This window comes from Orycteropus afer, unplaced genomic scaffold (genome assembly GCF_000298275.1).
Source record: "Orycteropus afer afer isolate SDZICR_OR568_19922 unplaced genomic scaffold, OryAfe1.0 scaffold00204, whole genome shotgun sequence".
Taxonomy (NCBI): Eukaryota; Metazoa; Chordata; class Mammalia; order Tubulidentata; family Orycteropodidae; genus Orycteropus; species Orycteropus afer.
This window is the reverse complement of record NW_006921791.1, coordinates 2,375,669-2,402,947: the sequence shown is the minus strand read 5'-3', so window position 1 is coordinate 2,402,947 and position 27,279 is coordinate 2,375,669. Positions and strand designations below refer to the sequence as shown.

The 27,279-nt window shown below is 38.6% G+C and overlaps 1 protein-coding gene across 1 annotated transcript in view; it reads left to right on the top strand.

Moving 5' to 3' along the window:
• Positions 1-26,759, top strand: part of PXDN (peroxidasin) — a 219,472-nt gene extending 192,713 nt beyond the window's left edge. Inside the window, exons 17-23 of the mRNA XM_007948129.1 lie at positions 2,699-4,202; positions 11,116-11,250; positions 11,892-12,100; positions 17,056-17,176; positions 17,598-17,730; positions 24,174-24,287; positions 26,640-26,759. Of these exons, the coding sequence (XP_007946320.1) occupies positions 2,699-4,202; positions 11,116-11,250; positions 11,892-12,100; positions 17,056-17,176; positions 17,598-17,730; positions 24,174-24,287; positions 26,640-26,759 (2,336 nt within the window). The remainder of the gene's footprint in view (positions 1-2,698; positions 4,203-11,115; positions 11,251-11,891; positions 12,101-17,055; positions 17,177-17,597; positions 17,731-24,173; positions 24,288-26,639) is intronic.
• Positions 26,760-27,279: the final 520 nt, after the last annotated feature.

Here is a 27,279-nt window from a genome sequence, read left to right as displayed (position 1 = left end):
AAGCATTTTCCTTTTTGGCTGTCTTCTGTCTTGGCTCTATTGATGTTCAAGATTGAGAATTTTCTGAGACTTCCTAAAAGTTTCACTGTGAAAGTAGAGCCAGACATTTCAGTTTCACTGTTTGAGTCCTTGGGAAGTGTGTACTGCTAAAGCCTTTCAAGTCAAATTGAGCCCGAAACCTTTGATGGCAAGGAAACCCTGAATGTTACATACAATGGTAACAACTTTTTCTCTCATGTGATTCACTAGTTATTATATTTCTAATTGCTTCTCCCCCAGCCCGTGATTATTCTTTACTCTAATTCTTATTTATGTTCTTATATGAGGATTTCAGACACCTTCCCTACACAAAACGGGAGTCTTTTTTCTTTATTTATTTAACTTTTTATTGTGCTTTGGGTGAAAAGTTTACAGAGCAAATTGGTTTTTCATTCAACAATTAATACACATTTGTTTGGTGAATTGATTGCAGTCCCCATAATGTAGCAGCACTCTTCCCACTTCCTCCATGTTTACCATTTCCATTCCGTCTTTCTTTTCTATCCTTTCTTGCTAAACTTTAGAGCTTTATCCCTGGGCAAATGCTGCTCTTTTGATCTTGTATGGCTGATTTTTTTTTAAAGAGTGCATACTTCCCTGGTGTCATTGTTCACCTTACATGCCTGCCTGTTATTTGGCTGAAAGTTGAGCTGCAGGGGTGAGTTCAGTTCCAAGCTTGAAGGGTGTCCAAGGGCCATAGTCTCAGGGATTCCACTTGTATCTTTTTCTTTTTTTGAAAGATAATGTAATATTTTATTTTATTCTTAAATAACCATGATCACTTGCTAATGGTACCTGTATACCTGGTGGACAGTGCACCAACTTTTCAAATCTTGAAGTTGGTTTGGACATTGCCACTCCCATTTCTTAATACACATTGACTTTGCTGTGGTACTTGCTTTCATTAAGGCAACCACTGAATTCTGAGCTTTCAAAGGGATGAAGTGCAATCTAGTGTTGACACTGTGAGCTGCCTCGAACCAGTAGTTCACCATGTGTCTATCAGAAGTCCAGTATCAATAGCTGTGCGTTCCTTAAAATATTAAAATAACTCATGGTGGCTCTCTGAGTTTGCTGTGGTATGTGGTGCCTTATGTCAATGAAAGCATCTTGTTAAATAGACACCAGGATAAGGGCGCTATTTATTGTTTGGTTTAAATGTATATAGAGCCAGTCTTGATAGCCATACATCAGCTGAGACATTTTAGAAAGAAGATGTAGTGATGACTCAGAACTGAGGAGTGTGTGTGTCTGTGTGTAAAGCTATTAGAGCCAGCCCTGGGGAGGAGGAGCTTTGAAGAATGAGAAGGACTTGGATGTGTGAACATTTAGGGGAAAGGCATTGGCAAGGCAAAGAGTCATGAGAGTATGTGCTGTCCTGGGAACATTAACTAGTTGTATTTGGAGAAATTATCTTGAAGATAAAGAACAGCAGATAAAATTAGGAAGATTTATTTGGAGTAATTTGCTAAGCTATTAAGTTTGGAATTTCTTCTGTAACAGTGAGCAAAGACTGATGGTTTTTTAGCACAAACATGACCTAGTCAGACTGCTGCATATAGATCAGTTAGTGGAGGGCAAGATAGTGGGTTTTTTTTGTTGTTATGTGCCTTGGAGTCAGACCCGACCCACAGCGACCCCTCCTTGGGTTTCTGAGGCAGTATCAGTACAGAAGTAGATTGCCCAACCTTCCTGCCGAGGAATGGCTAGTGGGTTTGAACCGCCAGCCTTCTGGTTAGCAGTCAAATGCCTTAGTCACTATGCTACCAGAGCTCCTAAGATAGTGGTAGGTATCTATTAAGAGACTGATCTTGGAATTCAAGGCAAGGAGGGAGGAGTGAAGTCTGACCCTGGGGTATGGCAGTAGGAATGGAGAAGAAGAAGTTTTTAGGAATATTTTGGAGACATAATAGACAGAAGTTGAAGATTGATTGGCATTGTGGCAAAGGAAAATGAAGCATCAAAGATCACTGTGGTTTTGAATGTGCGTAAGGCATTTGACTGCTAATCAGAAGGCTGATGGTTCAAATCCTCCAGCCACTCCTTGGAAGGAAGACTGGGCAATCTATTTCCATACAGATACTACCTCGGAAACCTAAGGAGGGGTCGCTGTGAGTCAGAATCAACTCGATGGCAGTGAGTTTGGTTTTTGGTTTGGGTTATATCTGGGAAACTAGTTTTGCTATGTGGTGTGAATGGTCCACAAGAGAAGGGGCAGATTTGGAGGAGGACTGCTTATGATTGGTCACATTGAATTTTATTTACAAGTTGCTTTCAGTGGTTTAAAGTGAAGTTGAAAAAAAATATAAGCTTGGATTCATGAAAATTATTAGGACTAGAGCTAAAGAATAGAGAAATATTAGTGATATTGAAATCATGAGGTTTGTTCAGTTGCTAAGGGAGACATGTTAGAGGAACAGGAAAGGAGAAGACAATCCTTTCTAATTGGGAGAAGAAAAGAAGCAGAGTAAGTCAAGAAGGAACTTTACTAAATAAGCATGTGAGAGGGTGTCCAACAGGAAGACTATGTTCAGTATTGTGGCAAGCTATGGAAAGCTCAGAGATGGTGACAGATAAGAAGGAACTATTGGGTGCACAATGTTCTATAGCCGTTTTCCAATGGAAATAAGTGTTACCTTACTTTTACATTTCATTTTAGGTTACCACTATAATGACCTTGTGTCCCCCCAGTACCTGAATCTGATTGCTAACCTCTCTGGCTGCACTGCCCATCGACGAGTGAATAACTGCTCAGATATGTGCTTTCACCAGAAATACAGGACCCATGATGGAACGTGCAATAATCTCCAGCATCCTATGTGGGGAGCCTCTCTGACTGCTTTTGAACGTTTATTAAAGTCTGTGTACGAAAATGGATTCAACACCCCTCGAGGTATTAATCCAAACCGACTTTACAACGGGTATGTGCTCCCTATGCCCCGCTTGGTTTCAACATCTCTGATAGGGACGGAAACAGTCACCCCTGATGAGCAGTTCACCCACATGACAATGCAGTGGGGCCAATTCCTCGACCATGACCTGGACTCCACAGTGGTGGCCCTGAGTCAGGCCCGCTTTTCCGACGGGCAGCACTGTAGTTCTGTTTGCAGCAATGATCCTCCCTGTTTCTCAGTCATGATCCCACCCAATGACCCCAGAGTCAGAAATGGTGCCCGTTGCATGTTCTTTGTGCGATCCAGCCCCGTCTGTGGCAGTGGCATGACGTCCCTTCTCATGAACTCTGTTTATCCTCGAGAACAGATTAACCAGCTCACTTCGTATATAGATGCTTCCAATGTGTATGGCAGCACAGATCATGAGGCACGAGAGATCCGGGACCTAGCCAGCCACCGGGGGCTTTTGAGACAGGGCATTGTGCAGAGATCTGGAAAGCCGCTTCTTCCTTTTGCAACAGGGCCACCGACCGAATGCATGAGAGATGAAAACGAAAGTCCAATTCCTTGTTTCTTAGCTGGGGATCATCGAGCCAATGAGCAGCTGGGTCTGACCAGCATGCACACACTGTGGTTTAGAGAGCATAACCGCATTGCCACAGAACTGCTTAAGCTGAATCCCCACTGGGATGGGGACACCATCTATTACGAGACAAGAAAAATTGTGGGCGCAGAGATTCAGCACATCACCTATCAGAACTGGCTTCCTAAGATCCTTGGTGAGGTGGGCATGAAGATGCTAGGGGAGTATAAAGGCTACGACCCTAGTGTTAATGCTGGAATCTTTAACGCCTTTGCGACAGCAGCTTTTAGATTTGGCCACACACTTGTCAATCCAATACTCTATCGACTTGATGAGCATTTTGAGCCTATTCCTCAAGGCCACATACCTCTTCACAAAGCCTTCTTCTCTCCCTTTCGAATTGTGAATGAGGGGGGCATTGACCCTCTTCTCAGAGGACTGTTTGGGGTTGCGGGGAAGATGCGCGTGCCCTCCCAGCTACTGAACACGGAGCTCACAGAGAGGCTCTTCTCCATGGCCCACACAGTGGCATTGGATCTGGCTGCCATCAACATTCAGAGAGGCCGAGATCATGGAATCCCACCTTATCATGACTACCGGGTGTACTGTAACCTGTCATCAGCTTATACTTTTGAAGATCTTAAAAATGAAATAAAAAATCCTGAAATCCGGGAGAAACTGAAAAGGTGAGTTTTAAAGAAACCATGGCTTAAAATTTGTATTTATAAACATCAGGTTAAAAAACCCCAAAACCCCAAACTGTAGATATTTTTTCTATATAGTCTTGTTTGGTGACACAGTGAGTGGTGCAAACAGTTAAGCACCTGACTACTAGCCAATAGGTTGGTGGTTCAAACCCAAACAGAGGTGTCTCAGGAGACAAGCCTAGAGATCTGCTTCCCAAAAGTCACAGCCTGAAAAACTCTTTGGGGAAAACAACCACCACCACCACAAAAGAACCCTTTGGAGCAGTTCTACTCTGCACACATGAGTTTGCCAATAGTCAAAATTGACTTGACTATAACCAACAACAGCTACCCATAGTCAGGTTTTTGTTTGTGTAGTAAAGAAGTTAAGGAGACCTGTGGCTTAGTGGTTAAGTGCTCAGCTGCTAACCAAAAGGTTGACAGCTGAACTCACCAGCTGCTCTGTGGAGAAAGATGTAGCAATTTCCTTCTCTAAGGATTTACAATGTTGGAAACCCATTGGGGCAGCTCTACCCTATCCTCTAGGGTTGGAATCAAGTAAATGGCAATAAATTTTTTTGGTTTAATGAAGAGGTTAGATAAGTCTATGACAGTCAAGGAAATGGGTCCCAGCATTAAGAAGAACATAGCATGTGGAAGATAGTATGTACTCAGTTGCTACGTTATGTTGCAAGGGGAGAGGAACACAGCCAGGAGCATAGCCAGAAGCACAAGATGAATGGATCAAAAGAAAACAAAACAAACTCACTGCCATGAGTCGTATCTGAATGCTAGTGACCCCCATTGGGTTTCTGATGCTGGAAGTCTTTACAGAAGTAGATTGCCCAGTCTTCCTTGCACGGAGCAGCTGGTGAGTTTGAACCACTAACCTTCGGGTTAGTCGTCAAGTCCCTTATTTACTATACCAAAATCTGTATTCATTCAACTCTAAAGATAAGCTTTGCTGACTGTGATAAATTAAGCTATGAATAAAGAGATATCTGGCGGAGGGACTTGACTAAAGAGAAGAATGAATTATTTGAATGGAAAAACACCAGAACTGAAACCCTATTTTGGGCTTCAGAGAGGAGATTCCTATTGCTCTCAAGAGTAGGGGAAGAAAGTGCTAGAATTTGATGTTGGCAGAGTAGGATCCTTGAATAAACTGACTCTGATGGCTTTGGCTTGTAATTTATCCCTTTGTTTACTGTATTACCCCTAGTTCAGGCCATTCTAGCCATACCCTCTGAGATTGCCATTGACTGTACTGCAGTAAATCTTCTGTGCAGTCTTCTCAACAGCAGCATTTCCATTCTGGAAGCAAATTTCATTGGCCTACAATTATAAGCCTCAATGGAAAGCAACGTCAGAAAACTGCTTGGTAGGTTATCATTCCTAAAAAGATGAAAAATGCCTTAAGTGAATTAGATTGGAAAGAAACTCTCAAGATCACCTCCCGTAATCCCGTCATTATACAGGTAAAGCAAATACAACAGCATTATGCAGTTGATTAGTACTAGAGCTGGGTTTAGTTAGGATTGGAATTTCCTGTGTTAGACCCAATCACTTTCTCCTAGAACTTCTGTGACAGTCTGATTAGTAACTATATTTTTAAAGTTCTCCAAAGTGTAGAGATTCAACAGCTCTTCTTATTTTAAAAGTCTGTTCCTATCTATCCTTTGCTCATTAACTTTTTTTTCATGCTATTTATTCCAGTTTCTTTGGATACAGTCTTTCATGGAAATAAAAATAATCGTGCATTAGAGTTTTTACCATAATGATCCTTCATACTTCACACACTTAATTAGTTCTGTCAATCAGTTTATAATTAAATATAATAATTCTCATTTGAAAAGAATTGCTTAAAAAAAATCAGCTTAAAACTTTAGTGTATTTTCTGAATCCTTATCACTTTACTGGCACTGAAGTTAGAACGACGTTCTATTTAGTATCTGACCCAAGCGTTCTAGAGGAAAATGATTTTTTACTTATAATTTTTGCAAGCTGTGACTAAATGAACCTATGCCCTATTGCTTTTGAGTCATTTCCAACTCCTAGCAACCCTATAGAAAAGAGAACTGTCCCACAGGGTTTCCAAGGGTGTAAATCATTACAGAAGCAGACTGTCATATCTTTCTCCCATGGAGCAGCTGGTGGGTTCAAACAGCTGACTTTTTGGTTAGCACCTGAGCACCTTAGCCACTATGCCACTAGGGCTCCTAAAATGAGCATTATGTCCTACTGTTGTTGTTGTTATGTGCCGTCGAGTTGGACCCAACTCATAGCGTCCCCTCCTTGGGTTTCCGAGGCAGTATCACTATGGACGTAGATTGCCCCATCTTCCTTCTGAGGAGTGGCTGGTGAGTTTGAACCGCCAGCCTTCTTGTTAGCAGTCAAGTGCCTTAGGCACTACGCTACCAGAGCTCCTATTATGTCCTATTACGTTTACTATATTTCAATTGAAATAATAATAATAAAAACTCACTGGCGTATGTAAATATATACATACTCTACTCGTTCAACATACTTTTCAGCCTTTTTTGTCACAATTTTTACTTAATTAGGATTTATGTGAATTATCTTTATTTTTCATGCCTAAATATAATCTTTGTTCTTTTTTGAAAAAAATATTTTATTGCATTTTAGATGAAAGTTTATGTAGCAAATTAGGTTCTCATTTAATAATTTCTACACAGCTTGTTCTAAGACATTGGTTACATTTTTCATAATGTGTCAACATTCTCATTATTTCCATTTTGTTTGTTCTGTTTCCAAATCTAGCTTCCCTGCTCCTCCTTGGTATCTCATCTTTGTTTTGGGGTAAATGCTGACCATTTGGTTTCATGTAGTCGGTTATTTAAGGGATTATAGTATTCAGTGGAGCGCTGGTGATATTATTTATTTTATAATCCAATTCATTATTTGGATAAAAAATGACCACTGGGGATGGCTTTAGCTTCAAGTTCAAAGGGTATATTAAGGCATTAGTCTAGGGGATTCTTCCAGGCTCTGTAAGTCCAGTAAATCTGGCCTTTTTTTTCTTTAGGAGACTGAGTTTTGTTCTACATTTTTCTTCCTTTCCAACTGGGACCATCCGTTGTGCCCTTGGTCAGAATGGTTATTGGTGATGGCTGGGCATCACCTAGTTCTTCTGGTCTTAGGCTAGATGAGGCTATGATTCATGTGGGATTTTAGTCCTGTTTCTTCTTTGAGTTTTTGGCTTCTTTGATTCTCTTTTGTTCCAAATGAGTGGAGACCAGTAGTTGTATCTTAGATGACCCTTGTAAGCTTTTAAGACCCCAGATGCTATTCACCAAACAAGCATGTGGAACCTTGTCTTTATGAATTATGTTACACTAAGTGACTGAGTTTTCCCACAAGACTTTGGTCTCAAGCTTTCAAACCCACTAAAATCCCTTGGGGTGCTTGGTTGTGTCTAGGTAATACCTGTAACTCTGCCCCTTATTTGGTATATTATATACGTGAATATATATGTGATACATAAACATGTATTTACACATGCCTACAGATACACCTATACATGCATATAATCACATGTGCCTTTCTGTACACATATATGCATACACGTCTTATCTGTGTAACCATGCCATATTTTTTTGATGTTATTATTCTCATGATGAAATTGTACATTATAGCATTTCCCAAAACTGTACCTTATTCTTGCATAGTACTTAGGTCTTCACTTACGTTAGATAAGTTTGTGCAGATTTCACTCATGTTGGGTATTGCCTTTCCCTTCACCTAAAGTAACAAGCGTCTACTATCTAGAAAGTTATTTCCCCTCCTTACCCCTACCATCCCTGGAACTATCAAAGAACGTTGCTGGGTGTATTCCTATTCTTGACTTTTTATAAAAGTGAGATCATACAATATTTACCTTTTTGTGGTTGACTTATTTCACTTGGCATAAAGTCCTCCAGATTCATCCATGTTATCAAATATTGCATGGACTCCTCATTACTCTTTATAGTTGTGTAGAATTCCATTGTATGTATATACAACAATTTGTTTATCCATTTATCTGTTGATGAGCAATTAAGTTGTTTCCATCTATTCCATGCTATTGTGAATAATGCTGCAGTGAACATAATTGTGCCTGTTTCTATTTGTGTCAGTGTTCTTATAACTCTAGGATATGTACACCTAAGAGTGGAATTGCTGGATCATAAAGTATTTCTATTTCTAGCATTTTGAGGAAGTGCAAAACTATTTACCATACTCTTTTTATCATTTTATAATTCCCATCAGTAGTATATAAGGGTTCTAATCTTCCCACAGCCTCCCCAGAATTTGTTGTTTTCTGGTTTTTTGATTATTGCCATTTTTGCAGAGGTGAGATGGTATTTCATTATAGTTTTGGTTTTCATCTTTCCAGTGGCTAATGATCATGAGAATCTTTTCATGTATTTGTCTTGTCATATTCTTTGTGAGTGTTCTCTTTGGTAAAGTGTCTGGTCATATCCTTTGCCCATTTTTTTTTTATTAGACTGTTTTGTTGTTGAGGTGTTGTAGTTTTCTCTATATTTTAGATGTTGTTGTTGTTGTTATGTGCCGTCAAGTCAGACCCAACTCATAGCGACCCCTCCTTGGGTTTCTTTTTACTTTCTTGGTTAAGCCTTTTGATAAGCATAAGTATTTAATTGTTAGGAGGTCCCAGTTATCTAATTTATCTTTTGTTATTTGTGCATTTTTAGTTTTGTTTGATAGACTATTTATGCTGAAAATTAAGTGCCTTAGTTTTGACTCTGTGCTGTCTTAACATTTCGGTCTTTGAGCCATTTTGAGTTAGTTTTGTGCACGGTATGAGGTATGAATCCAAATTCATTTCTCTGCATATGAAATTGCATATCCAGTTTTGCCAGCACCATTTGTTAAGGTTCCCTATTGAATGGACTTCGATGCTTTGTAGAAAATCACTGCCAGTAGATGGATGAATTTCCTTCTGGATTTTCAGTTCTATTCATTGTACCAGTGCCAGGCTGTTCTCATTACCATGGCTGTAGAGTAAGTTTTGAGCTTGGAAGTGTGAGGCTTCCTGCTTTGTTGTTGTTCTTTAATAATGCTATTCGGGCCTTCTTCCATTCCATATAAAGCTGGAGATTAGTTTTTCCATTTCATTAAAGAATGTTGTTGGGATTTGGATTGGGATTGCGTTATTATAGATTGCTTTTGGTAGTACTGACAGTTTCACAATGGTGAATCTTCCAGTCCATGAGCATTAAATGTTTTTCCATTTATGTAGTTCTCTTTCAGGTTCTTGCAGTAGTCTTTTATAATTTTCCCTTTAAAAGTGTTTTATTCCTAGGTATTTCATCCTTTTGGGGGCTATGGTAAATGATAATGATTTCTCAATTTGCTTTTCAGAGTCCTCTTAGTGTAGAGGAACCCAAGTGATTTTTGTGTGTTAATCTTGTATCCTGCCACTTTGCTGAATCCTTCTGTTAGTTCCAGTAACTTTTGTGTGAAGTCACTGGGATTTTTTATCTGTAGGATCATATCATTTGTGAATAGGGATAGTTTTCCTCCCTCCATTCCCATTTGGATACCCTTTGTTCTCATTCTGATCCTATAATAATGAGTCACTTTTGAAATTGGGTATAGAGTGAGCAGAAAGCTAAAAGGAGCTTACTGGTCCAGAAACCAGAGCTACATTTTGTTTGGGAAAAGGTCCCTCAGGTGATTCTGATACACCTGTTCCTCACACTGTGTTAGTCACTGGACCAGATAACCTTCAAGATTCTTTCTAAGTATATGTGCATCATAATATAGCTAGAAGTTTAATATTAATATTATTGAACTTAGCAAAATTTATTCTTTAAAGTTTTATTTTCAAAGACTAAATGTTAATTTTTAAGAATTCTAGTCTCATGTAACAAGAATGCCCACTGAGGACAAAAAGGTAAAAAAGGGCAGTCTGAATTATAGATTATATTTTTTAAAAAAACAGTGGCACTTTGAATATCAATTGAAAGTGTTGTCTAGGGAGTACTTTGTATATTATAAAAGATTAGATAAGAATGAATTATGCAGGAAGTTGTCAATTTTCTGTAAGGGTATATCTCTCATGAATTGGAAGAATTTATGAATATGTTTGTTCTTAAATATTTCAACTTTGTTATTTGTCTTTTGTACTATCTCTGCTTAGTAAAGATTTTCATTATAGTCAATATATTTTCAATTTATAGTTGAATTACAGTTTTATTCTTTAAAAGATAAGTGTCCATACCTATATATAATTTATGTATTCATATAAACCAAAATCAAAACAAAAAACAAAATAATCAAATACTTTGCCCTCAAGTCAATTCTAGCTTACTGTGACCCTAGAGGACAGAGTAGAACAGCCCCATAAGATGACCAAGGCAGTAATCTTTATGAAAGTAGATGGCACATATTTATCCCACAGAGCAGCTGGTGAGTTCAAGCTGCTGACCTTTCAGTTAACAGCCTAGAATTGTAACCACTGTACCACCAAGGTACCCCTTACTAGGTACCCCTCTTTGTATTCATGTATTAGTGCAAAAAAACATTTGATGGTTGTTCCTGCTGATATTAAGTGTGGTTACTCTGAATAGGAGGAAAAGATGTGGTTCTAATTTTCTTCCTTGTGTTTTTCTTGGCTCTTCTAAACTTACAATAAATATGTATTTATTTAATATATATACACATGCATATATATATAAATAAGCAAATCATAAAGTAGGAAAAATTCCTTAAAGTACAATGACAAGATGATAAAACAAAAATAAAGGTGCATTTTCTTTGGGAAGTAGTGGTCTGAATAATGTAAAAGAATGATAGAAAAAAATGACTTTTTGATATTTGCTTTGTTTTTGATCAGATAGAGTTCTGTGAAGTGAATTTTAAAGATTTTTTTTTTCATTGTTTGTAGGTTATATGGCTCACCGCTAAACATAGATTTATTTCCTGCCCTCATGGTAGAAGATTTGGTTCCTGGTAGCCGACTGGGGCCTACACTAATGTGCCTGCTGAGCACACAATTTAAACGCTTACGAGATGGGGACAGGTAAACACAAATGCAGTAGAGAAGACAGTCTGTTCTTGAACTTCTCTCTTTGGGACTCAGGCAGAGAGGAATAATTTAATGGCATATATGCTAAGTATGAGGAAAATTCCTTCTTCGTACTGTGTGTGTGTGTGTGTGTGTGTGCACACACATGTGTAGTTATTTTGGGCTTGCCTGTCACCACATTAGAATTTTCATTTATAAGAATATTTTTGTTCCTGAAAACTTACTAGATAATTTATACAGTTAACCCATTGTCAGAGATTAGAAGAGCTTGACCCTATTGCTAGATTTTAAAGTTGCAATTTTAGCTTAATTTTATCAGTTTAGTTTAACATATTGGAAAGGCAGATGTCGGGCCTTTCCTAGTAACAATACCAGTTGATTCAATGGATAGCTTTCATGTATGTTAATTTTTAAAAAATTACTTTATTCTTTTTATTGATTGATTAATCAAAATAGTTATCCTCCACTGTTTTTTGTCCAGATTTTTTTTAAAACTGGAAAATATGAACAATGTTTGAGTGATTTCTATATTATTGGTGAAACTTAGTAGAGGACTCTTTTAATTCAGCTACATATATGGTGTTTGAGTCTCCTTGTTTTTAATCTGATTCTGTTTTCATTTTGGGAAATAACAGGTTATGGTATGAAAACCCTGGGGTACTTTCCCCTGCTCAGTTAACACAAATCAAGCAAACGTCCCTGGCCAGGATACTATGCGACAATTCTGACAACATCACCCGTGTACAGAAGGATGTCTTTAGGGTGGCGGAGTTCCCCCATGGATATAGTAATTGTGATGACATTCCCAAAGTTGATTTAAGAATGTGGCAGGATTGCTGTGAAGGTTTGTATTTTAAAAGATACGTACCTCTCACTTTTGATTTTGTTTTCTTTTTGATTTTGCCACATGTGTCAAAATTTTTTTTTTAATTATTTTTTATTGTGGTGAGTGTGTGTCTGTGTGCATATATGTATAAGATTTTTTCCATGTACAGTTCTATGACATTAATTACTTTCATCATCTTACACAACCATCACTATGCATGAATTCTTAATGAGTGCATGTAAATATTATAATAAAACTGTAGAAGTAAAATATTCAGCTGTAGGAGATTTGTTAAATTATGGTATTGAGGAATATCTGGAGCAAAAATATACAAATAATAATTTTTAAAATTTTTTAATGGCATAGGAAAATGTTCATAATAACTAAAATATTAAGTAAAACAAGTAGGAAACAAAATTTTAATATAAAGTATAATCCTAATTTTTCTTTAAAAAATAAGACAGTATAACTTGCAAAATCCAGAACTTGGGTAAGACAGAAATCTGCTAGAGAAGGAAAACTGAAATATTTTCTGTGAAAAGAGAGTGAAAAAAAATGGTAAGCTGCACCATTGTCAAGGGTGGAAAACTTGGGAGACTAGGACAAATAAGGCATTTCCATCAAGTGCTGGCTCTCATAGATTTCACTGTACGTGTCTAAATATGAGTTATGTTGGCCTGTTTACCCTACCTACAGATAAAATATTTAAAAAAAAAACAGAAGAACATATCAAATATATACAATTTTGTTTTTAAAAGTTTACCCTGGCTTTTCTAACTTTTTATAAACATTTTTATATAACCAGAAAAAAATTTAAAATGTCTTCTAAAGAAGTAAAATATACCATGCAACTATAAATTATTTTGACTTGAGAGACTTTAGTAGACAATTTAGTACACAATCAGGACAATCAACCCACGTCCATTTTCATTATATGTTGCAGTCCAGATTGTTCATTGAGTTAGCTCTCAGCTGCTCACGTTAAGGGCAGCTTGTTTTATAAGCAGAGTCCCTCAGCTACTAACAAAACATTAAGGGTTCTGGTGTACTCAAACAAAGATTCCCTGGAAGAAAGATCTGGTGAACTCATTCTGAAAAATAGACACTGAAAACTCTGTGGTACACATATATGCAAAATATGATGTGTTAATGTTGTTGTTGTTGTTGTTATGTGCCTTCGAGTTGGACCCGACTCATAGCGACCCCTCCTTGGGTTTCGAGGCAGGATCACTACGGAAGTAGATTGCCCCATCTTTCTTCCGAGGAGTGGCTGGTGGACCACCAGGCTTCTGGTTAGCAGTCAAGTGCCTTTAGGCTACCAGAGCTCCTATGATGTGTTAATAAGGTAGAAGAATTCAAGTGGAAATTAAAATTATGCTAAATTTTCTAAATCTAGTTACACCTGTTGGAAATATCTGTCTTTTTTTTTTTTTTTTTTTATTCTCACAGGTTTATTTAGTTTAAAAGGCTTTTCCACAAGCAGGGCAGAGAATTTGATTCTTTTATTTGCAGAACATTATTCTCTTTGAAAATCTTTGGGAAAAAAAAAACACTTTTTTTATTCTCTGATACAAAAATTTCATTTTCTGATAGCTGTACCAGGTTACTTTTAGCTGCTTAAGAAGCAGTAGAGCCAGATTGTCTGCTCTTTCATTCAGAAAAATCCCAAGTGCTTTTAAGACTTAATCTTTTAAAGCCAGGCTTTGTACTCCATTATCATTTTATGAGCCCTTTCCTTACTATCAGTTGGACTATTTGGGCAATTTAGCTACTTGAAGCAATTTTAATTTAATTTCTTCCAGATACTTCCTCATTGTCAAAATAGCAAGCATAGCCCTAGGCTGACAACACTTAAAACGTATTATATTGTTGTTATGTACTATCCAGTGACCGGCTCGTAAGGACCCCTCCTTGGGTTTCCAAGGCCGTATCACTATGGAAGTAGATTGCCCAGCCTTCCTTATCTATTTTACTTTTTAGCCCAAAAGCCATATCTAAGTATACTGAAGGAAGAGGATAGGGGGAGGAATTAAGGTTTGGTAGGCCCAAATACTGATTGCTATTTACTTTTCAATTCAACTTTAAAAATAGATTCACCGAGTTATACCTATTCATCATTTTAGTTCTTAGTTTTGTTTGTGTTTAGTGAAAGTATGATACCTGTGCACATAACAAGTATAAGAGACACCTCCTGGATACATTGTTTCTTTTTCTTTTGACCAAAGTTATGAATTATAACTTTTGGGAGATTGAGTTAAGGGAAGAATATACACAAATATACACACTCCCATGCTCACACACACTCATCTACCCCAACACACAAATTTTGGAATAATTTTCATACTTAGAGTGTCAACAATAGGGCAAAGAAGTCGTCAACTTTGCTCAGATTCATCAGTTACTCACATTCTGTCATATATACTTTATTACTTGTCCTTCTCTCTCTCTTTCTCTTCATTACTTTTTACATGCATATATTATATATTTTGTTCCTAAACGATATGAAGAAGTTGTAGACATCTTGCCACTTAACTCCTAAATAATTGATTTTAGTATGTATGATTAAAATTCAGAAATATAGCATGGATAATATATTGTTCTCTAACTTTCTTCTTTTTTTGAGAGTTTACCAATTGTCCCAGTAATGTCTGTCCTTTTATATCACTTTATGTCCTAATCCAGAATTCCATCCCGAATCATAAATTACATTTGATTTGCATGCCTCTTTAGTCTCCTCTCATATGGAACAGTTTTTCAGTTTTACTTTATCCTTTTCATAGCATTTTCCTCACGTTGGGTTTGTCTGGTGTTTTTCTTATGATGAGATTCAGGTTGTATATTTTTGGCAGGAATGCAGTATAAGCAATGCTGTGAACTTCTCAATGCATCGTGTCAGAAAGCACATGGTGTCTTTTTGTCTATCATTATTGGTGATATTTGGGTGACTTGATTCAAATGAGTTGTGAGTATTAGACAAGCAAAGGTTTCTAGCTCTGATAACCTGGAAATAACATCAGAGGTAGAAAAATGAACATTTCTTCTCTTTTAAAATGAACTTTTATTACAACACTGCAATACATCTGGACTAGGTTATTTTAAAATCCCGCTGAAACTGGTACTATTTCCTAAGAATAACTGGATGCTAGTAATGTGAATTTTTGCTTTTGAACTCTGGCTATACTCTGCTTTTATAGAATGAGCCTAAGGCATTTAATGAGGTTCATACATTTACATTGTGAATGTATCAGTCTTCATTATTATCACCTTCAAGAGGTACTGTGTGGAAAGTACACTGCTAGATTCTTGGAAGGCAACCTAATTAGCCTAGGAATACAGTGTAGCAAGGGGGTGGTGCCTACACAGGTGTGATTTCATCTGTGCCTTATAGGGAGTGGAAGTGACTGAGAGGGACATTGCTGGCAAAGACAGAGGGACAGAGTCCTCCTGTGGTGATATTTCAGTAGACGACCTCGGGTCTGGATCTGGTGTCAATACTAGTTATACACACTTGTACCTGGCACCTGGTGATTGGATTGGTACCTCCGCCTGCCTTGTTCTCACACATTAGTGCTCCCACATTACATTTTTTGTTTCCACTGGGACCTCCCCACCCCAACCCCAGTCCTACACAATCTGGGATGGGGATTTTTAAGCTGAGAAGAATCATTTCTCTACTTTAGAAATGTTTAGGCTCCAGTGTAGCTTCAAAGAGGATGGTAGGAAAGTTCTGGAAGGACTATTTACAGCTCTAATCAGAGGGACAGTATATTACCGAGAGATGTGGCTGTGAGGGAGAGGAGCTCCTGTTGATTGGATTTCATTCATGTCTCCAGGAGCCATTTAAGATACATTGCTCTTTTCTCTTTTATCTTAGATGATTGGTGAGTAAATCATTGTGAGATGGATCCAGTATTCTAGATTTGCATCACAAACTAGTTAGCTGCCAAAATAAAGTATATTAGTGGAATTGTTTATCAGCTTTATTATGTGAACAGAAGCAGAACTATAGGTCTTGATACTGAAGAACAAAATCTCTGGCTACTTTACTTTCCAGCTGTTACCAAGACAAAGTGAGACCAGAAAAATGATTGCAGCCCATTCACAGGGGAGGAGAGTAAGCAGATATGTTTGCTTCGATTTATTCTTCATGTAGGTTTTCTCTTCTTGTGGAATTTCTAGTCCAGTCCCTTCAGGAGACTTTTGAATTTTGAAAATGGCCAGATTTGACCTTTATTCTCATGCCTTAGGCATTAAAGTACCAGATCATTTTGTTCAGTAATGCAAAGACAGGGCCCGAGGGAGAGAGCAGTAAGGAGCACTTGACTCTATTACGGGCCATCAGGAAGGAACTGTCAGCTGCATCTGGGAGTGAATAGTTACCCAGGAGGGAAAGTAGGGAGGGCACATCAGTCGGTCCCAGGAACAAGAAATGGAGGCATGATGTCATCATTCCTCCCATTCATGTGGGAAGTACATAATGTGCTTCCAGAGCACAAAGACTTAAGTAGTCAGAGGTGGAAGATGGCATTCCCCAAGTGAATAAAGTCAGATCCCAGAAGACCGAAGTGGTAGGTGATGGGAAACCGTGTAAGGCTTTTAAACGATAGCAGGATGAGTATGGTTGAATGACTTTGTGAAGGATGTATTTGAGTGGGTCACCTGCAGGGAGGGAAACCAGCTAGGAGGCAGTTGGAGAAGTGGACATTGGAGAGTAGGAGAGCTTGAACCAGATAGGGAGGCAATGGCTGGATACAAAGAGAGGGTTAAAGCAGCAAGGTAACTCGGTTTGACGTGTCTAGGAGAGTGAGGATATATCTGTTCGGTCCCTTCACTCATTGCCTCTAACAGAAAGAGATCACAGTTAATTTCATAGATATGCCATAAGTATTGTCAACACTTGAAAATATGTACTTAATTTGTCATACAATTAGAGTCATCTACAGCTAATATACCCCTTTATGCTTTCATTTTAGACTGTAGGACTAGGGGACAGTTTAATGCCTTTTCATATCATTTCCGAGGCAAACGGTCTCTTGAATTCAGCTACCAGGAAGACAAGCCCACAAAGAAAACAAGACCACGAAAAATATTGAGGTATGGTTGTAAACATGGGTAAAATTTTATATAGCGAACAGATATCCCACACCCCTGGACAAAGCTCCCCAAGTCTTACCAACAGTGCCGTTATTGTATTGTCGGGGATTGAGCGGATTGTGAGGGCAGACCTCTGTTGCCATCAGTTCCTTCTCATCACTGGTGGTGGACACAGGTGTCATGCTGAAGAGTGGGACAGGCCTGTAGCCTGAGTCCTGCCTTGTCTACCTCACCCGGGCTGATAGCACAACCTCTGTCAAGCTCAGAGTCCAGTATCTATCCCAAAGGCATAGGGAACCCCATTCAAGAAACTTTGAATTTTCTTTTGAGCTCAGAAGGCAGGATTTGAACTTGTATAAAATGACACCAGTTGTAGCCTGCTGCGATTATGTTTTGCTGCTTCTCTCCCCACCCCCTGCAGTGTTGTAAAACACAATAAATATTTCAATAATACTACTTCAGCATCCTATGAATACTCAAATGTACCAGGGACAAATGACTTCAAAGAATTTGTTCTGGAAATGCAAAAGACCATCACAGACCTCAGAGAACAGGTAACAGAAAATATAACTCTCTATATCTGTATCCGCAGTCATCATTTTCAGAAGCATAAATCCTTTCCACCTTTTTCAAAAACAACCTTTTATTTAGTGGGTGATTCTGAAAATGTAAATTCTGCCCCAACACTTTATAATAATCCTTAATCTCTCAAAGTCCATGGTATAGTACCTCAAGCAAAAGATATTTTTGTTTGCTTAGCTCTTCTTTTTGAACTATCATCCCCAGACCTCCCCAACCTAACCAGGGTTACTGAGGTGGTGGAGTACCTGAGAGCCATAGAAGTTGCTGGCTCCAGGGTTGCCAACCCTGTGACTGTTGTTGGAGGGACGGGCAATACACAGTTTCTCTGCATGTTGGAAACATTGACACCATATCTGTATTTTTATATGAATAATGTACACATTATATGGTTTTTGACAGTCGCACACATACCACCCATGTTATTTCTGTAAACGTGCTATGCTATTTTTTAAAAACTTGTTTTTACTTCTCATCGCAAAATGTGAAGTGTACAAGAAGCAAGGATCCTTTTAGAGGCTTGTGCTTGCAAGCATGTGACTAAGGTGACTTATCATTGATCAAAGACATTGACATTAAGAAGACATAATTAAGCTATGAAGTAAGCAGACCTAACATAACCTAATGGTTTCACATAAGATGTTCTGATAAAGTTTTCACATTCAACTGTTGAGCTAATGTGGTATAATGATCAATTTTATAGAAACAAATGTACAGTTTCAATTGTTTCTTTTCCGATTTCTGAGGGACTAGCAAACTCAGTCCATGACTTCTTGACCGTGGCTTGTACTTCTCTTGTATAGTTTTGATCAGAAGTAACATTTTGAACTATTTTTATACATACAAGCAGAATATTAAAGAAAATGAAAAATAATGAACAAAACAATATAATTTACCTGTGATATGGGAGGACAGATGAATGAGCCAAAATTCATTTCTGGAAATGTCATGAGACATCCACAGTATATGTGTGGCTATACTATGCCAAAACTGTTTTACTTAGTTTCATCATTTCCATGTGTTATATGTGTGAACATGCTGAATCAAGGAGCATTTCTGAACTTTTGTTATGAAATATGAATTTTGATGCATATTATATGGGAAACATGTCCATCTTGACTCTAGGGTAGGATTATGTGGGACACACTTGTTGCTTGGGCTTGAGGGGATAAAATTATGTGAGATTTATTTGTCCTTCAGGACTCTACACTGCCTTCTTGACAGGTGCATACCATTAAGGGCACCTGAAATGAGGTATTTATGTGAATCTGAAGTCATCATGAGAAAGGCAACTTTCTAATAATGCACAAAAAAACGAAACCAAACTCACTGCCATCAAGTCAATCCTGACTCATAGCAACTTCTCCTTGGGTTTCCGATGCAGTATCTCTATGCAAAGTAGATTGGCCACTCTTCCTTCCAAGGAGTGGCTGGTGGGTTTGAACTGCTAGCCTTCTGGTTAGCAGCCAAATGCCTTAGGCACAGGAACCCGGATATAGACGTACAAGCTTAACGCAACGCAATGCACTGCCGTTGAGTCGGCTCCGATTCATAGCGACCCCTCCTTGGGTTTCTGAGGCAGTATCACTATGGAAGTAGATTGCCCAGCCTTCCTTCTGAGGAGTGGCTAGTGGGTAAGAAAAGCAAACGGGACAAAAATTTGGCAAAATCGCTTCTCCAGAATGTGTCATCTCTTATAACCCTATGAAAACAGTAGTTATGTCACATTCCCATTTCTTCCATTTCAAACAGTTACTCATGGCCCCCTTTCCCCTGATGGCTGCATGCACTACCAGTGGGGAAGCACATGCCCAATAAACCCAGATGAGGAAAATGTAGGTGGATGACATGTGTCCCACAGGTCACGAAAGAGTTAATTAACTGTCCCTAAGGAGTAATAAGAAGTATTTTGAAGTGGCTGCCTGATGTAGTAGATCAAATACCTCTGTATGTGAGTAAGGTTACTAGTACCTCCAGTCTATCAAGTAGGACAACAGGGATTTTTTAAACTAAGTGCTTCCCTGAAGCATTTTAGAGGCTTTGTAAACAGTCTCTTCCCTGCCAAACAATGAAGACTTTATACTGCCCAAGAGGACTTGTGGTGGCACAGTGGTTAAGCACTCAGCTGTTAACTGAAAGGTTGAGTTAGAAGTTTTACAGACAATGAATTACTAGTTCTGCTGGAGAAAGGAACTGACAGTCTGCACCCATAAAGATTATAGCCTAGAAAATGCTATGAGGCATTTCTACTCTGTCATAGAGGATTGCTGTGAGTCAGAATCAGCTCAGTGGCATACAGCAGCAACATACTGTACTGCTTGAGGAATTTACTTTCACCTTTTCTATTGTCTGTATTGGGATTTATCAATGAAATTGGGGTTATTCACTTGGAGAGAGAATGTAAGACCCACTGATTTTCATTTTTCTATGGTGGAATTTCCATGACGTATGCACATGAGTGATGGTCATGTGATACTTTGAATTTTGTATCTGCAGCTCCTTTAACTTACAGGATTCTCATTTATTAGGTTTGGAAGAGACTTTAGTTATCTTGCAGTCTAACCTTGAAGTTTCCTTCACAGAAATACTGAGAGGAATTTCAGATTCTTCCACATCTGTCTCCTATATGCAAGTCCTTATTCTGCCTTCTGGAGTGTCATAGTTGGGTGCCACTGGCTTGGTTCCTACTTATGGCAACCCTATATGACAGAGTAGAACTGCCCTATAGGTTTTCCTAGGCTATAACCTTTAGGGGAGTAGATCGCCAGGTCTTTTCTCATGTAGAATTGCTGGTGTATTTGAAGAGCTAACTTTTTGGTTTGTCAAGTGCTTTAACCACTGCTCCATGAAATTTCATTTCTGGAGTCTTAAATATGAATTCTTTTACATAGCTTTTCAGCTACTTGACTGTTAGGATTATTCAGTCATTCAGCAAACTGAGAGAACACTCACTATGCGCGTGGCATTGTACAAGGTGCACAGAGTGCCAAGAAATAAGATCTTCTCCCATAGCTTAGGAATGGGAGAGACAGCCAAACTGATGCTTAGAGCACTGTGATAAGGGCAGAGTGGTATAGTAAGCCAGCTGGGGGCTTCAGAGGGTTATGTAGTACATAGGACAGTCAGGCAGAGCAGACTTTCTGAACTACGTGACTTGAAGTTTCTTAAAGATAGGTGGTGGTGGCGTCTCTGCAAGATGGGTCAGCTTGAAAAAAGGTAGGGAGGCAGAAAACGGCATGAGGTGTAGTACTGTCCAGGCTAACATTCCACACTAACTAGTGTTTATTTATTACTTCTGTTTCTCTTTGGCATCATTATTTCTTTTCCATAAACTACATGTAATCCAAGCACATTGCTAAGAACCCCTTTCTTGGTCTCATGCATCAGAGAAGAGAGTGGGAATGGCCATCCTCAGAAATGTTGTCATGCTTTGAGAAATACATTTGGAATATTTTTACTATTTTTCAATAAATTGCAGTTCAGAACAGATGTATGCAAAATTTGTAATCTTTTCAATTTTATCCACATACCATTTATTACCATACTTTGTTCATGCAGGTATGTTTAAGTTACTCTAATTATCTCTGATGTAAACATTGGATCAGAGTTATGCTGTTCCTTCTCTCTGACTTTAAATGTAAAAATAGCCAACAGATATGGAAATGAATGTTTCAGATCTCCTGAGTGGCTTCCAGAAAACACAGAGATGGCCTGACTTATAGGGATTTTTTTTTTTTTTAGTTCTTTCTAGCCATCCTGCACCAATATTTCTGAAGCTTCAGGGAGCTTCCCTCTTTTCTTCATGTTTTAAGTTAGAAAAGGTCTAAGATAAATGGCCAGAATGCTCCTTGGAAGCAAGAATGGCCAAACTTTGTCTCACCTACTTTGATCATGTTGTCAGAAGGATATCGTGCTTGGTAAAGTGGAGGGTAAGCGAAGAAGGGGAAGGCCTTCAATGAGATGGGTAGACACAGTGGCTGCAGTGATGGGCTCAGGTATAGCAAGGATCGTGAGGCTGGCACAATATCAGGCAGTGTTTCGTTCTGCTGTGCATAGGGTTGCTAAGAGTTGCGGATGACTTGACAACACCTGACAACAACAACAAAGATAAATGGAATGTTAATTATGCTAATGAGTGTTTCCAGTAGAAAAGATGTTTTTCATTTAGAAGCTATATCTGAGATAGTTCCTGAATTTGAGTAATTTGAGTAATGGAATCTTTTTGAGTAATGGAATCTTAGAAGACTGGGCTATTGGTGCCATAGAATCATCATAAAAGTCAGAGATTACGGTGATTTTTCACATCTTCTTACAGCATAATATTTGTATTGGTAAAACAATCTATCTTACATATATTCAAGACCATATAATTGTTGTTGGCAGGCTGTAGCACAAAATAAATGGAAGGCATTATAATTGAAATAGACATGTAGGAATTTTATTTTGTTTTTTAAGTTTATTCTTGGCCACTGATGTCCTTTATCAAAGCACGCAACCTTACCACAAGCTGTACATGGTTTATTACAAGAAAGAGGACATACAATAAATTATATCCGTCCCAACCTCATTTATCAGTTAGGTTTGATTCAGGTGCAAGTAACAGAAAACCCAAAATAACAATGGTTAAAATGAGATGGAAGTTTATTTTTCTCTCATGTAAGTCTAGAGTTTGATGGTTCAAAGCTGCTGTGCCCTCCACAATGTCAGAGATCTGGCTACTTCTGTCTTGTGTGCTGTTATGTGTGACCTCTGTCTCTAAATTCACTTCTTAGCCCAAAGATTTTCCAGCTCATCACCCTGTCTACTTACCACCCAACAGCAGGGTGAAATAGGATAAGAGAAAGGAAGACATGGTCCTTCCCTTAGAAGCCACTCCCAAGAAAGTGCACCTTTGCTCTCATTCAGTTGGTCAGAGGGTGCTCTGGTGGCGTAGTGCCTAAGGCATTTGACTGCAGACCAATAGGCTGGCAGTTCAAACCCACCAGCCACTCCTTGGAAGGAAGATTGGGCAATCTACTTGCCTAGAGATATGTCTCAGAAGCCCAACGAGGGGTCTCTATGAGTTGGGACCAACTTGTTGGCAGTGAGTTTGGCTTTTTTTTTTTTTTTTGGAGTTGGTCAGAACTCAGTCAAATGGCCACAACTCGTCTCAAAGAAGGTTGGGAAATATCATCTTTATTCCAGAATACCATTGTTTCCAGATTACAAAAAAAAAAAAAAAGACATTTTATTTTTACAGAAATAAAGCTGACTTAATTTTGGGGATTTTTATTCTGTCACAATCATTCATACTTTCTTCCTTTTTTTTTTTTTTAACTTTTATTGTGGTGAAAACACACAATAAGACATTCAACAACATAACATCTTCCATATTTATGGCTTAGAGACATTGATGGCGTTTTCCATGTTTTGAAAATACTAGTGTGTAGAATGTTTTTGATCATCTCATTGGTTGACTGATTCTTACGCTCATAATCCTATGAGAATATCTTGTTTGTTTGCAAAGGCTTTTTATTATTATTATTTTAAAAAGCCCTGATGGTGTAATGGTTAAGTGCTGAGCTGCTAAATGAAAGGTGTGAGATTCAAACCCACTAGCAGCTCCATAGGAGAGAGACTTGGCAGAAGGCTCCTTTAAACATTAAAACCAAAAAAAAAAAAACCCAAACTCACTGTCACTGAGTTGATTCCAACTCATAGTGACCCTCTAGGACAGAATAGTAGCAGTAGAACTGCCACATAGGGCTTTCAAGGGTAAAAATCTTTATGAGAGCAGACTGCCTCATCTTTCTCCTTGCAGAACAACTGGTGAATTTGAACTGCCAGACTTTTGGTTAGCAACCCAAAGGTTTAACCACAGCACCCTCAGAGCTCCTTTCTGTAAAATTACAGCCTAGGAATCCCTATGGGGCATTTCTGGTCTGTCATATAGCATTGCTATGAGTCAGAATTGACTCAATGACACACAACAACAGCAAGCATATTTTAAAGTATATGTAATTCTGGTACCAGATAAGGCAATGGGCAGATAATCTTGTCAAGTAGTATTGGGACAAACAGCTATTATTACCTGTCTAGTATGTAAATTTTCTATTACATAAGAGTTCTTTAGAATTAATCATCTCACACCATGTTATTTTATGGCATTATTTAAAGCAAAGAAACATATTTAATGTCAGAGCTAAAATTTAAAAAATTGTGGTGAATATATAGGTAACAAAGCATTTGCCTTTTTACCATTTTTTTGTATGTTCAGTTCAGTGACATTAGTTATATTTATCATCCTGTTCACGCTTTACCATTATCTGTTTCCATATTTTCACATCACCCTTAACAGAAGCTGCAAGAGCTAACATTTTAATCTGAAGTGACCAATAAATGTTTTTGCTTTGTTGTGTCTTGAATTGCTTTGTTGCAGATAAAGAAACTTGAATCCAGGCTCAGTAAAACTGAATGCACTGATGCAAAGGGTAAATCTCATACAAACAATGCAAAATGGAAGAAGGATTCATGCACCATTTGTGAATGCAAAGTGAGTATGGAGATCTGTTTTCACAATCTAAATTACACTCTGTAATCCCAAGAGCCAGAATTACCTAGTTAAATGGTGGTGATTTCATGGTGGATTGGTCCAAGTTTTGGAAACATATCTACTCCCACTCACTGTTTCTGACCTTTCATCCCATTTTTCATACAAAAGCACCAGGTCTTGCAGCTCTACTTTGTTGTTGCCAGAGAAAAGCACTAGTAGGTGCAGAGTCTGTACATAAACATGTCCCCCAGAAGATGAGTAAAAGCACCTACTATAGGCCGAGTGTGCTGGAGCCAGACCATGCAAACCTCTTGTGTGCTTCTCTTCCCAGCTGCATACTTTGGTAGCTTAAAGTAGGCCATGGTGGGAGTGTTTGCACCATAGAAACCTGCAAAGACTACAAGTCGGGGCTTCACACACACACACACACACACACAACCAAAGAGCAAGTGTTTCAACATTTCCCTGCACACCCCTGTCAGTCGGGGGTGGGGGTGGGGGTGGGAGGAGTATTTCCAAAGGTAAGTTTTCCCTGCCAGGCAGCTCATGGTCTTCTAGAGAAAGTAGACTTACAAAGAAAATTAATAAATACCTCTGAGATAAAGTAATATGTTTACAAAATTCATTCATTTTCTGTTACTGTTCATCTGTTTATACCCTAACTTGTCCTAGAAAAGATTTATGATACCATTAAGCAGTTACATTTTTGTGCCCTGTGAGATCATGGTTATTACTGTACTTTGCAGGTGAGAAGTCTGAGGCTCAGAGATGTTAGGTGACTTTCCAAGTGTGTAAATGAAGAACAGAATCTTTTAAACTTGTGTTACTCCATATGGTTGTGCAAGTCATGAACAAAGTGCCTGGGCAAGGAGACAGTGGGACTGAAATCCAGCCTGTGCTGTTCTTACACACTGGATTTGGTCCTCCCAGATAGGAAGGCTGGATGTGACCTGGACTTAACCTCATTAACCTCATGTCTTATGACCTCCAAGCCCAAGACTCTTGGCCATACAAGAGATGTCAGATAACATTAAATGGAAACAAGCCCATTAAGAGACCTATCTGTTAGCAAAGAGAGTGAGTGACCTTTTAAGGCTGAGGCAAACCAAAGGCCTTTCTCAGAAAAATAAGGAGGTTGGCTTTGAGGAAAGGAGAGAAGACGCAAAGAGGACTCTCCAGACAAGCCCACTCTGGACAGAGACAGAGAGATGGAAGCTGCAGAGGCCCTCCATGTGAGAGGTCTACTCAGCCACAGGCCAATATATGGCATGATGGGGACCATACACCAGCCTGGGGTGGGTAGATGGCTCTAGCTGTAACCCACGCTTCATGGAAAGTGTAAGGAAGATGAGGACAATAAGGACGTTCGGGCCATCTGTGGACCCAAACCTTCACTGCAGGGGTGGATTACCCAATGAGCAGGATAAGCATGGGCTTAATTGTGCTAACTTACTAATGCACAGTGAACAATTTTTCATGGGTTTTACCACATCAGAAACCCATGTGAAATTGTTCACTACAGATTAGTAAATCAGCACAAGGAAGTCCCATGCTTGCTTTGCACACTGGATACTCCGTCCTTATTAGCGATTGTAAATTTGAAAAGAGGCTTTGATTCTGCAGGATGGTGCTTTGTGTTTGGGAGAGAGACAGATGTCAACCATATCTAGAATCAAAATCTTTGATGTAAAATGGAGTCCTACATATGAGTTAGGACAAGTAAGCCTGTGCTTACCTTGCTTACTGAGCAGTCTGCTTTAGCTTCAATGCCAGTATGGGAAATTTGGATTGATGCCCATGGGAGAGTGGGAAGAATTTGTTTCCATGTCACTGGTGATTATGGTGGTTTGGGAAGGACAGAACAGAACCAAGGAGAGTTGTGTTCCCACTTTCTGTCTACATCTCCCTTCTTCCTTCCCATTAACACCCACAGACACGATCATTCATTCTCCAGTTGCAGATGAGAAGGGTGTGCCAAGCCTGACATTCTGTGATAGCTCCTTGGTGTTGGGAATAAGATAGGAGAAGATATAGTGACGGATGGGAGGGAGTGTGGACCTTCTAAGAAGATGTGTGTGTATATGTCTTTTAGCATTCAACTGTTGTCTATTTCTAAGGGTTAACTTTATGTCTATCAACCTACTATCTACATTAGTCCTTGTGATCTTCGGTCTGTAGCTGTGAAATCAGGAAAGATCTTAAGACCTTTATTATAAAATCCACAAAAAGGTAAAATTTGTGTGGGTCAACAAACCAGTGCAAAATAATAATTGGAAGTAACTGTGAAGTGCTGTATGAAAAAAAATTATAAAAAGCAACGATGTATTTGTGAACAATATCTTTCTTTTACAGGATGGGCAGATTACCTGTTTTGTGGAATCTTGTCAGCCAGCAGATTGTCCCGCTCCTGTGAAAATCGAAGGAGCATGTTGCCCAGTCTGCTTAAAAAAATCTACGAGAAAGAAGCCTTAGGTTTTTTTTCAAAGTTGCTAGGCATTTTTCTTCTAAGCCGTCTTGAGATCAGATGGCCAATACAGGTAACTGCAGACTGAAAGAAACATCAAGAACTCAAGACATTTCACGACAACATTTAACTGGTGCTGTTACAGAATAGAATGCAAGATGCTTTTTACAGAGTGCTCACGAGGAAGGAAATAATAGTGCAGATATTGGGAAGGGAAGTAGACAAATGTTCTAACTTCATGTTAGATTTCTCAGGTTTTTATTTAATATTTTTTAATGAAAAAAAAATTGGTGCTACTATTAAATTGCATAGTTAAATCATTTAGCCTCCTAAATTGATTTCAACTAATAGCACCATTTCTTTTTAAATAAAGCAGGATACCTCTAAAAGTTAGTTCTGATACCAGAAATGTGTTCCCTGCAGATGTGTATGAATAATGGAGCCACCAGAGAAGGAAACATGCTGAAATCTGGGTTACATTTCAAGCTACATTAAAAAAGAAAATCAGTGTTTGGCAAACTGAACAGA